Source organism: Vombatus ursinus, unplaced genomic scaffold, assembly GCF_900497805.2.
Source record: "Vombatus ursinus unplaced genomic scaffold, bare-nosed wombat genome assembly UNPS02014779.1, whole genome shotgun sequence".
Taxonomy (NCBI): Eukaryota; Metazoa; Chordata; class Mammalia; order Diprotodontia; family Vombatidae; genus Vombatus; species Vombatus ursinus.
In genome coordinates this window covers 45,428,825-45,441,634 of record NW_020954557.1, presented here as the reverse complement: position 1 = coordinate 45,441,634, position 12,810 = coordinate 45,428,825, and the positions used below count along the sequence as shown (strand labels likewise).

General features: G+C 37.2%; 1 protein-coding gene across 6 annotated transcripts in view; it reads right to left on the bottom strand.

The window, feature by feature from the left end:
- Window positions 1–12,810, bottom strand: part of METTL8 (methyltransferase like 8) — a 116,761-nt gene that overhangs the window by 73,251 nt on the left and 30,700 nt on the right. For 2 of the 6 annotated variants that reach the window (XM_027865884.1, XM_027865889.1), the window contains exons 2-3: window positions 12,726–12,780; window positions 8,607–8,762 (exon numbers count right to left, since the gene is read on the bottom strand). In XM_027865884.1, coding sequence (XP_027721685.1) covers window positions 8,607–8,762; window positions 12,726–12,745 — 176 coding nt within the window. In that variant the 5' untranslated portion in view covers window positions 12,746–12,780. Of the gene's footprint in view, window positions 1–8,606; window positions 8,763–12,595; window positions 12,781–12,810 lie in introns of those variants that run through there. The other 4 variants (XM_027865888.1, XM_027865885.1, XM_027865886.1 and 1 more) reach the window with 4 other exon arrangements.

Genomic DNA, 12,810 nt, shown 5'->3' with positions numbered 1-12,810 from the left:
CAACTACTTCTCCTTTTCATAGTTAACTTGTGGTCCATTTATACTCCCATAAACTATGTTTGGATCTCTAACAAATAGAAGCAGTTAGGTGGTAAAATGGACAGAGCACAAACTTGGAATCAGGAAGACTTGAGTTCAAATCCTGCCTAAGGCACTTACTAGCTGTGTGTCCCTAGGCAAGTAACTTAACCTTCACCTACCTCAGTTTCCTCATCTGTAAAAATGAGGATAATAATAGTACTTACCTCACAGGGATCAAATGAGTAAACATACAGAAAACACTTTGCAAAACCTTAAAGTATATTGTTGTTTACTTATTCAGTCGTGTCTGACTCTTTGTGATCCCATGGACCACAGCACACCAGGTCCTTTTATCCTCCATCTCCCAGAGTTTGTCCAAGTTCATGTTCATTGTTTCCATGACACTATCTATCCATCTCATCTTCTTCCATCTCCTTTTCCTTTCACTTTCAATCTTTCCCAGCATCACAGTATTTTCCAATGAGTCCCATCTTCTCATTGTGTCCAAAGTATTTAAGCTTCAGCTTCAGTATTTGACCTTCCAGTGAAGAGCCTGAATTAATTTCCTTAAGGACTGATTGATTTGATCTCCTTGCTGTCCAAGAGACTCTCAAAAGTCTTCTCCAGCACCACAATTTGAAAGCATAGATTCTGTAGCATTCAGCTTTCCTTAAAAGCAACCCAACTCTCACACTGCTACATGAAAAACCACAGCTTTGACCATATAGACCTTTGTCAGCAAGGTGGTATCTCTGCTTTTTAGTATGCTGTCCAAATTTGCCATAGCTTTCCTTCCAAGGAACAAATGTCTCTTAATTTTTTGGCTATAGTTGCCATCTGCAGTGATCTTTAAGCCCCAAAATACAAAATCTGACACTGCTTCCATTTCTTGTCCCTCTATTTGCCAGGAAGTGATGAGACCAGTTGCCAAGATCTTAGCTTTTTTTTATGTTAAGCTTCAAGTAATCTTTTATACTCTTCTCTTTCACCCTCATCAAGAGACTTCTTAATTCCTTTTCACTTTCTAGCATCAGAGGGTTATCACCTCCATATCTGAGATTGTGATATTTCTTCTGGCAACCTTAACTCTGGCTTTTGATTCATCTAGCCTGGCATTTCACATGATGTACTCTGCACATAAGTTAAATACATAAGGGAATAATATATAGCCTCCTCATACTCCTTTCCTAATCTTAAACCAATCATTGCTCCATGCTGGGTTCTAACTGTTGCTTCTTGGCCCACTTACTTGTCTCCTGAGTAAGATGATCTGGTACTCTCATCTTTTTGAAGACTTGTCCCATTTTGTTGTGATTCACGGAGTCAAAGGTTTTAGTGTAGACAACAAAGCAAAAGTAGATGTTTTTTCAAGAACTAACTCCCTTGCTTTCTCCATAATCCAATGAATGTTGGCAATTTGTCTCTTGTTCCTCTGCCTCTTTTTAAGTCTGCCTGCTCTTCTGATAATTCTTGGTTCACATATTGCTGAAGCAGAGATTGCAGAATATTAAGCATAACCTTGCTGGTGTGTGAAATGAGTGCAACTATTTGGTAATTTGAACATTCCTTGGCATTGCCCTTCTTTAGGATTGGGACATAAACTGATATTTTCCAATCCAGTGGCCACCATTGATTTTTCCAAAGCACTTAAGTATTACGTAAATATATTTTTTATTATTATTATCTTAGTATGTGTATTCTCTTACTTACAAGCGCCCTACCTATTAATGACCCATATGGATAAATAGCTATGTTCTGTTATGGTACAGTGGCAAGAGTGCTGGATTTGAAGTGAGGGAAGAGGGCATCCAGTGGCAGAACATGGCAGTGAGGGTAGAAGATGTATTCCTAATACACCTAACTGTAGTTTCAAAAGAAAATTCTACCTAGAAACAAGTGGCAGCTAGATTCCATAATATTAGTTCAACAATATTACTGGATAAATAGACTTTTATGATCTGACCACCTTATCAGAATAATTTGTATACAAAAATACAGTTCAAGTTTTAAACAACCGACTGACAAATGAACTTTTATAACAACCACCAATCAGTAATTTGGAATTGTATGTAATTAACAGCAGGTGAAGAAGAGTGCTAGATGTGGAGTCAGAGAGACCCAAGTTTAAATTCTACCTTAATCACTTACTAGCTCTATGACCCTGGGAAAGTCATTTAAGTCATTTAAGTCATTCTCTCAGTCTCAGTTCCTTCATCTATAAGATGGGGGATAATAAGGGTATCAACCTCACTTGGTTGTTGTGGGGACCAAATGACTTAATATATAGAAAATGCTTAGCAAACCATAAAATGCTATCTAAGTGGCAGCTAAATGGTACAGTGGATAAAGTGCTAGACCTGTAGTCAGGAAGACCTGAGTTCAAATCAAGTCTCACAAGTTTACTAGCTGTTATGACCTTGGGCAAATTAAAAACAAAACAAAACCCAGTAATAATCCTCTACCTCCCTCAGTTTCATCATCTATAAGATGGGGAAAATAATAGCACCTACCTCTCAGGATTGTTGCGACGATCAAATAAGATATTTCTATTGCACTTTGCAAATCTTAAAAGCATTGAACGATGCTCATCAATTATCATTTTTACTACAAATGTTAGTTATTGTTATTATAAATGCTAGATATTATTAGCATTATTAATTTAATTTAAAAAAATTTTTTTTTTGGTTAGGCAATTGGGGTTAAGTGACTTGCCTGGGGTCACACAGCTGGTAAGTGTCAAGTGTTTGGTCTGAGGCTGGATTTAAACTCAGGTCCTCCTGACTCCAGGGTCAGTGCTCTATCCACTGCACCACCTAGCTGCCCCTGAACTATTAATTTTATACAGAGGTCTTCTCCTCTAAAATCCTATTATATTTTAGTTTGCAGAAGGCCACTTATAGCATTAAAACAGAATTATGCTCTAATTTTTTTGGTCACTATTCCTGTTTTAGGATCATTTCTGAGCTAGAGTGTAAACTGTTTAAGGGCAAGAATCACGTCTTATTCTTCTCTTATACCCCTTACTGCACTTCAGCTTAGAGTTGAGCACACTATGTTTTTGTTCGGTAGTTTCAGTTGTGACCAACTCTTTGTGACCCCATTTGGAGTTTTCTTGGCAACGATAGTGGAGTGGTTTGCCATTTCCTTCTCCAGCTCATTTTATAGAGGAGGAACTGAGGTAAAGAGGGTTAAGTGACTTGTCCAGGGCCACACAGCTAGGACGTATCTGAGAGCAGATTTGAACTCAGATATTCCTGACTTCAGGCCTGGTGCTATATTGTATCACACTACCTAGATGCCCAACTATATGTACGTTATAGACATATAGTAAATATTTGCTGATGAATTATACATTGAATTCCAACTTTCATAAAATTAAAATTCAAGGAAAAGAAGCTGGCCAAAGACATATATAAAAATTAGTTATAAGAGAATAAAAACTGAGATTATCCTGGGTACTCCTAGGTACTCAAGAGCCCTAGAGAATAAGCACGTCAGGGCAGCTAGGTGGCAGAGTGAATACAGCTCCAGCCTTGTAGTCAGGAGGACCTGAGTTCAAATGTGACCTCAGACATACGACACTTAACTAGCTGTCTGACCCTGGGCAAGTCACTTGATGCCAATTGCCTTGCCAAAAAAAAGAAAGAAGGAAAGAAAGAAAGAAGGAAAGAAAGAAAGAAAGAAAGAAAGAAAGAAAGAAAGAAAGAAAGAAAGAGAGAGAGAGAAAGAGAGAAAGAGAGAAAGAGAGAGAGAGAGAAAGAGAGAGAGAGAAAGAAAGAAAGAGAAAGAGAATAAGCATGTAATTTCACTTCTATCATTATCAAATGCAATTTGCTGTTGTTTCAATTTGCATTTCTCCTTATTATTATTGATTTGGAACAGTCTTTCATGTAGTTTTTCATAGCTTACATTTCTTCTCTTGAAAACTATGTGTTTACATTGGAAATGGCTCTGGGTCTTTTATATTTGAATAAAATCCCTATGTATATTGGCTATCTGATCTTTATCAGAGATAAGTGATATGAAATGTGACTTTTTTTTCCTCAACTGATAGCTTCTTTTCTCATTCTAGCCTTACTGATTTTGCTTATGCAAAAACATAATTTTATACAATAAAATCATCTATTTTATATTTATTGTCAACCCTATCCCCCAACATTAATCTGAATGGTACCCCCTTCCTCTAATGGTACCTCTAATTTTTTAATAATATGACCTTTTATAATAAATAAGAATTTACATTGCTTATCCCTTTGGACCTTATCTCTGGCATACAGTATCAGACAAAACCTAATTTCTACCAAACAATTTTCCAGTTTCCTTAGCAGCTCTTATCAATGGAGAGTCTTTGCCTTGGTAGTTTTGTATTCCTGGCTTTACGGAACATGAGATTACTGTGTTTGGCTACTTCTTGACCGTGTCTACCCATCTGTTCCAATGATCAACTTTTCAATTTTTTTAACCAGTACCAAAGAGCTTTATGATTGCTGTTACATGAGGTCTGGTAATTCTAGATTCTTCATCATTCCTACATCTATAAAAAAATTGTTTCCCCTGAGATTCTGGATCTTTTTTTTTCCCCTAATGTGTTTTGTGATTATTTCTCTAGTTCTACAAAGAACCTCTTGGCAGTTTGATTGGTATGGTACTAAATCTTTTCATATTAATTTTCCTAAAACACTGCTTTAACAAAATCATCCCTTAGCCTTGTAAAATGTCCGTAGATTTCCACTGCCTACCAGATAAAGTCCAAGCATCCTGTTAGGCTGATATTCAAGGTCCTTTATAATCAGAGAACATACAAGGTTCTTCATAATCTACCTTTCCAAGCTTCAGCTATACAATTCCATGAGATGAACTCTCTGCTCCAGCCAAGCTGGTTTATTCACTCTCTGTCCCCTAAGAACAAACCTTGTATTTTCTAATTTTGTCATTCTTCAAGACCAGGCTTAAATCCCACTTCCTCTGTGAGTCTTACTGCAATTTCCACCTATGTTGATGTCTGCCTTCTCTCAGACTCTACACTGACTGGGCTCTTATATACTGTCTTATACAGTAGTTATTTTTTTCATGTATATGTCTCACTTTTCCAATGTCTTACTGGCAATGACCCTGTCTTATTTATCTTTCTATCTGCCACTGCATATAACACAGTACCTTATATGTTCCAGATGCTAAATATTTAGCTGAGTTAATTTAGATAAGAAATATTCTACTATATAATTCTTGCATATGACTTCTTTAGTTGGTATATAATTTCTTTTTCTTCTCTCTCACACCTGGTATTTTAATTCAATCACCACTCTAGACCAAGAAAAAAACCTGACATTTGATCTTTATTTAGATTCTAGAATGGCCTCCTAACACAAGCGGTAGATTAATTTTTAAAACTGGCACACACACAAAGGAAAACTATACTGTAGCAGTGAAGCAGGCCTCCGCTGGCCTCCCTCTAAAATGCTGTCACATAATTTACTTTCTTAATACAAAGGCAGTTGTGGAATGATGAATCATCATTAGAAGTAACTGCGTAAGTTCCTTAAGTGGAACAAAGCTTTGGGCTGTGCCTCCAAACTGTTATAAAATGGCCATATTTTTCTGTCGGTATCCAATAAGGATACTAAGTGATCATTTGATAGCATTCATAGTAGACTTAAATGCTTGTTTTCTAATACAGAGGTATCTATCTAGTTCTCAGAAGGGAAAAAAAGTCTACCTTAGGACACTGGAAAATAAATACAAGGATAGTTTTCTTTCTTTTTTTTTAAAATATGGGATAGATTTCAAGGTACTCGGTAATGTAAGCAATTATTCATTGCACATAATGTTGGATTTGGTTGATTTGTGGCTAGTTTCACTGACATTTCCTTCCCCCCCTTTTATTTTTGTTCTTCATTATAAGAAATGGCTCACTGGGTGTAGGAGGGGGAGGGATAAAATGGGAAAGGAAGGTAAAGTAACAACAAGTTATCAATATAAAATTTTTTAATTAAAAAAATCCAAGAAAACAAAAAAATTAGGTAAGTACAGACAGGGCAATAACCTTGTTTAATTTAATATATATATTTAAAACTGTACAAAAAAGTTTACAGTTTCACATGCAATCCTCTTTTTTGTTTCTTTGTATACTAAAACATGCATTTGTTAATGATTAAGCTTGTGATAAAAATGAACTTTTTGAAAAAAAATTTTAAAGAGCAAGTCACTGTTATTGAATTGAGGAAAAATATTGACTGGATTGTGTTTCACTAGAAGTATGAAGGAAATGATTTAGGAAAGGAGAGAGGAGAGCTAAATCAGCAAACAAAGAAATAGCAACCTTAATGTCTAAAAGATAAATGAAAGAGAAAGCCAGACCTGCAGATAAAATCCTTGACTGGGAGTCAAACATGTCTAGTTTGCATGAACATAACCATAGAAATTGAGCACAAAACAGTTTTCAGATTAACTTCAAACCTGCTCTTGAGGTAGAAGAAGATGGGCAAATGATGATAACATTAACAATAACAACAACAAAAACAACAGCTAACACATATACCACTTGCTATGTGCCAGGTACTATGCTAAGCATTTTACAATGATTATCTTATTTGATTTTCAGCACAATCCTGGGAGATAGGTACTAATATTATCCCCATTTTACAGCTGAGGAAACTGAGGCAAACAGAAGTTAAGTGACTTGCCTAGAGTCACGTAGCAGTAAATGTCTAGGGCCGGATTTGAATCAGGTCTTCCTGTCTACAGGTCAGACACTCTATCCACTGACCTTCTAGATGCCTCTATTCCTTAAATACCTAGATGTTTTAAGTAGAGCCCACATTAGCTGTACCAGGCAAAATTATTTATTTATATTCAAACACTGATTTCCAACTTGACCTCTCTCCTGAGTCCCAATCATGAATCTCCCAATACTCAGTGCACTACACTTAGAATGTTCTTGTGCCAATTCAAACTTGTCATACTTTAAACCAAATGTCTTCCAAAAACTGACTGCCCTTCCTGAATTCACTCCAGATTGTAATAACTGATTCATATGCTATTCACAGAGGGATAGGGACTGGTCCTGTAATTTCACTGGTATAGGTAGGAAACTCCCTAGAGGAGGAATCTCCCTCTACCAACACTTTTTTTCTATCACATTTTAAAATCTGCAAAGATCTCGACATATATTATCTCTCTTGAGTTTCAAATCACTCTGAGAACTGGGTAGTAGAGGTCTGATTATCCCCATTTTACAGAGATGAAACTGAGGATCTCATCAATCCTGCACACCAGGACCAGATTTATTTTCCTAAAATACTGTTTTCACCATGTCATTTCCCTGTTCACAAACCTTCCATAACTACTGGATGCCTACAAGATAAAATTCAAACAAGGTTGACCAGTTGACCCAAATCACTTACCTCTTTCTGTTTCCTTGTACAGATGCTCTACACAATGATTCACACACAGTTTGCCTGACATATCTTAGGCTTTCTCATTTTCATGCTTTGGCTCACCCTATTTTTCCTTCTTGGAACACCCTTTTCCCTTATCCCTACCTATCCAAGTCTTCCCACAGATGGGAGTTCTCTTCCTCCCCTGGGGAAAGATGCAGTAGAAATAGCACTGCCCTCGGATTAAGAGGACACGGATTCAAATCCAGCCTCTACTACTATCTGGGAGATTTTAGAGAAGTCACTTAACTTTCTAGGGTCTCAGTTTTCTCACCTGAAAAGTGAGGCAGGGTTGAACAACATGGCCTCTGCGGTCCTTTCCAGAGATATATTTCATCCTTCGAATTCACTGCATTTATTGTTACTTTCGGCACTTGTTATTTCCTGCTTTGTATTGCTAGACATCTATTTTAGATGTATGCGATATGTTCTGAATCAGACCATAAGTTTCCCAAGGGCAGAAACAATATCTTATTTTTTTTGTATCATTTACAGTGCCTAATATGATGTTTTGTACAAAGTAGGGATTCAGTCAGTATTCACTGATAGAGGGAAGAAGGGATAAGGAGAGTTAACACTGGGACTACCTAACTGGGATGGAGGCTAATGGTCCATTAGGTAGGTAAGTGAGAGAAGGCAAGTATAGCGCCAACAAGACAGGAATATTAGGATCCTCATACCCCTAAAGCTGTTAAGGATACTTGAAAAATTCCACTTTCCCAATCTTGCCCATAAGGGAATCTTACCTATAAAGAGCAGAATCCACAGGAACTAACCTTGCCTTTATATTCATAATAATAACATATACATAATAATAATGCATAATAATACATAATAACATATATGCAATGCTTACTATGTGCAAAGCACTGTACTAGGCACTTTACAATTATTACCTCATTTGATTCTTACAGCAACCCTAGGAGGTAGGTACTATTATTATCCCCATTTTACAGACAATGAAACTGAGGCAAAGAGAAAGGAAGTGATTTGCCCAAGGTCACACATTCATTGAAGACTTTTGGCCTTAATCTCTAAATGATGTTATTTGGTGAGTCATTCCCTTGGCATTGGCTCCCATCACATGAAAACAAGAAGACTACAATTAATTTTTAACACCAGTAACATCAAACTTAAATAATCACTTACCACATGTTGTGTTCATAAACTTTGGTTGGGTCTATTAAAATCCGTGATCCAAGAGGCACAGTTGGCCGATCGCTGCTTTGAAACCTTAGTGGCATCTTTCTTTTCCTTAGATGGCAAGCCAAAAGTTTCTGAATTGCATTCATTTTAATTGGACACCTGGGAAGTTACAAATGATTCATTATTTGATATTTGTTAAATGCTGCATAGAGGAAGCAATAACAATAGTTCCTGAGCTAATATATACAATATATAATAAACATTTGTATGTAATAAATATACAATATAAAATATAATAAACATATTTATATATAATGAATATATAAATATACAGTTTAAAATAAATTTAAATATATAATAAATTATATATAAATATAATAAAGATATAATAAAAGAGGAGAAATATACAGTGAGGATACTGAAAAAGCACTTCAGGAGATGAAGAAAAGCATCATTGCTTCTCTCCTTCACAGTCACTCAAGTTGAAATAGGGAGCAGGAAGATAGGGAGGGCATGACATTGGCTCATATCGTTTACTAGTCTTGATTGGCTACTTATTTTATTAAAATAAAGAACATGACCAAGAAATATGAGCCCAACATTTAGATTTCACTTATTAAAAATATTTTTAGTGAGCTTTTATATGTATGTAAACTTTGTTATAAAAATTCCAGGCAAATACATTTCTGAGAAATATTTCCTCTGCATCAGGGCTGAAACACTAAATATAGTCATAGTAAATTGGAAAGCCAACGTATTTGGTTTTATTCCCCAGGCTGAGCTGAATGATGAAGACAATGTAATCCAACATAACAAATGCTGTATATTAAGATAGAATAGTATGAGTTTTTAGTTTTATCTATTTTCTGGTTAATTTTTTTTCACTATACAGACCAGTATATACAACCACAACCTGTGTCCCTAATCCTAACCAAATATCTTACAAATATAAGCAAAGGCGAACCTAGTGAGAGGAGGGGTAGATCAATATTCACTACTGGAAAAACAATTCCAAGTATAGTGGGTCCGCAGCGCCATCTTAATTTCATATTGGCAAGCATCTCTATGAAATTTAAATACTCAGATCTGAAAGGCTGCTCAGAGGAGCTCACTAGCTTTAGCAGAAATCCACCTCTGCTGAGCATTTCACACCAATCACTCATTCACTGCAGCAGATTCCCTGCCTAACGCTATAAGCTGTCAACGAGAAATGGAGATGCTAAAAGGTATGTAAACAAAATACACACCAAACTATTCTAGAGCCTGATTAGGCACTAAAATAACATTTACTATATGCATTTCTCCACCTTACTAAAAGTCAATGTGCTTAAGGAGTAAAAATTTTAGATTGAATAGGAAAATCCCAAAAACATTTAATAGTGCTTCTAAACACATAATTCTAGTCTCTCCTTTTTTTTAAAAAATAATACATTGAGGTTACTAAAAAAATGTTCTCTATTCTCTATTCAAATGTGACTAATAATAAGAAGAAATGAAACATTCAGTAGCTGATGAAGATGATTCTGCTTTTGGTTTTTCTTATTCTACTTAATGCAAGCTCTTCTTAGGAAGGAAAGGGAATGGAAAGCTCCACCTATTTCTACCTTTACCCTGATGTATCTTTGTTCTTTCTCTCCTTTCACAGCTCACATATGATGGCCAAAACTCTATCTGCACAATTATTTTTAAGGGCTCTCTATATCAAAATGTATTCTAAAACCTCCTGCATGCTGAATAGGACAAACAGAATACACCTAGAGAGGCAAATCGCTTCAGTACGTGCACAGAGGCAAACCCTTTCAATCCAGGATGGACAAATTAAAGGGAAATTTCAATCCTTAAATCAGCCATATGCCCTCAGGTATACACATACTCATATATATGGGGAGAGGCAGAGGTAGGGAAAGGGGAGGGAGACAGAGACAAACAGCAACACAGAGGGAATATATGCACGTACTTTCTCTCTTATTATTATGTCATCTTTCCCACTATAATTGACCTACATCCTTTACAGCAGAGAACTAGGGAAAGAAGGAGCCAGAACCAGTCTAGCCATTGTGTACTTCAAGAACATGTCCAAAGGAGTCACTTCCTCGCTGGACTATTCCTCTCCCTGCCCCAGCCCCTTAAATTTAGGAGAGGAAAAAATCTTAACCAATCCCCAGGTTGAAAGAAACCTTTTTCTATTTGATCCATGCAAATACTTGTAGTTCTAGCATTTGTGGCCTGTAACATTAATTTGGCACCCACCACATGCTTCCCCCTATTGTTAAATTATCTTTTTATGGGTATGGTTTAGGTCCTTTCTTCAACTAGGCAGTAAGCTGTTTGGAAGCAGTGATGCCCAGGGCACAGCATTTTTGTCAGCAGAAAGCAATCAAAAATTACTGACTGACAGCTCAGAAATATAAAGTAAACAGCTGATATTTTCGTGTGAATTTCCCCATAAAGGGGCTTCCACACAGGCTACCAAGAGATGCCTAATATTTTTTAGGTTGACTCTCTGACCATTGCCCTCCAGTGAAATGAGCAGTGAGTAAGGCATGGAAATAGATTAAAATCGTATTACCAAAAACAGAAGAATATTGGAGCGGAGAGGAATCTTGGAAATCACCTAGACCAACCACCTTCATTTTACAGTTAAGAAAAGTAAGATTCAGAGAAGTTAAATGATTTGTTCAAGGTCACATGGCTAGTAAGTGGCAGAGACTAGATTTGAACTCACATCTTCTGACTTGTGAACATCCATTTTACATGGCCTGTGCTCCCTTGAGCCCCATTTTCCAAAGGAGGAAAATAATTTCCCATCTGATCTGGGGCGGGGGTGGGGTGGGGACAGCAAAGTCAGTCAATAAACATTTATTAAGTGCCTACTGTGTGCCGGGTATTGTACAAAGTGCTGGAGATACAAAGAAAGGCAAATGACAGTCCCTGATCTCAAGGAGCTAAGAGTCTAACGGGGAAGACATAATACAAACAACTATGTACTAATAAAATACATACAGAATAAATTAAAGATAATTGCAAAGGGAAGACACTGATATTAAGGGGGAATGGGAAGGGCGTCCAGTACAAGGGAGGATTTTAGCTGGGAACTGAAGAAAGCTAAGAAGTAGAGACGATGAAGAAGAGAATTCTAGGCATGAAGAACCACCAGGGAAAATGGAGTGTCTTGTGTGAGGAACAGCCAAGAGGCCAGTGTCCCTGGATGGCAGAGTATGTGGAAGGGTGTTAGGTGTAAGAAGACGATATTGGGGGAGGGGTGATTAGAAAGGGCTGTGAATGCCAGAGGATTTCATATTTGATTCTGGAAGTGAAAGGGAGACACTGGAGTTTATTGAGTGGGACAGGGAAGGATGACATGGTCAGACCGGCACTTTGGGAAGATCACTCTGGCAGCTAAGTGACAGATGGACTGGAGTAGGGAGACACTCATGGTAGGCAGAACAACCAGCAGGTTAAATTTCGGTAGGTAAAGTATATCTGTGGCATTCTCCCACCCTAACCCTAGACCCCTGTCCCACCCATACAACTGGCTCAACATCCTAGCATTCTCTAATTTGTGAATAAAGGTTTTATTAAAATTAGTAGTTAGGGCAGCATACTTTTTATGACACAACAAACTTTAATCTTGTTTGCAGGTCTTTCTCTCCCAATTCTCTGGCAGACAAAGTCTCTTGTTTCATGTTTTTCAGGAACATATTCATCTGTATAAACTGGGGTTAGACAGTAATGGTCATTAGAGGGATAGAAAATAAGCCTCAGTTAGGGGCAAGCTAAGGAAGGAAGGAAGCCAAAAGTGTAGGCAGCTACCTTTTAATTGCCAGCATTGAGTTTTAGCTTGCACAAAGTCACAGAAGAGTGAGAAGAGACATCTAGGGACTCAGAAATCTTGGGACAAAGAAGTTCAGGATGCCCCACACAGTGTTTTAAGTTGTTTGTGTTTCTGTTTCTCTGCTTGGTAGGTTGCAAATGGCTTGGCTCAGACTGACCTACCACATCTCTGCTTGCTGCACACTGTCCTGTTGCAAAACACCTATGTTGTCTTCCAGCAATCAAGAGGTCAGCCACATTTGCTTCAAGTTACATTCCGTGCATTCTGGCAGCATTACTGCTCCTTACCTGCAAGTGAACAGCCTCATTTTACCATCTTAAAGTGGCCGTCTCCTTAAGAGTCCTGCCAAGGTCAAAATAAAATAGAAAGAAC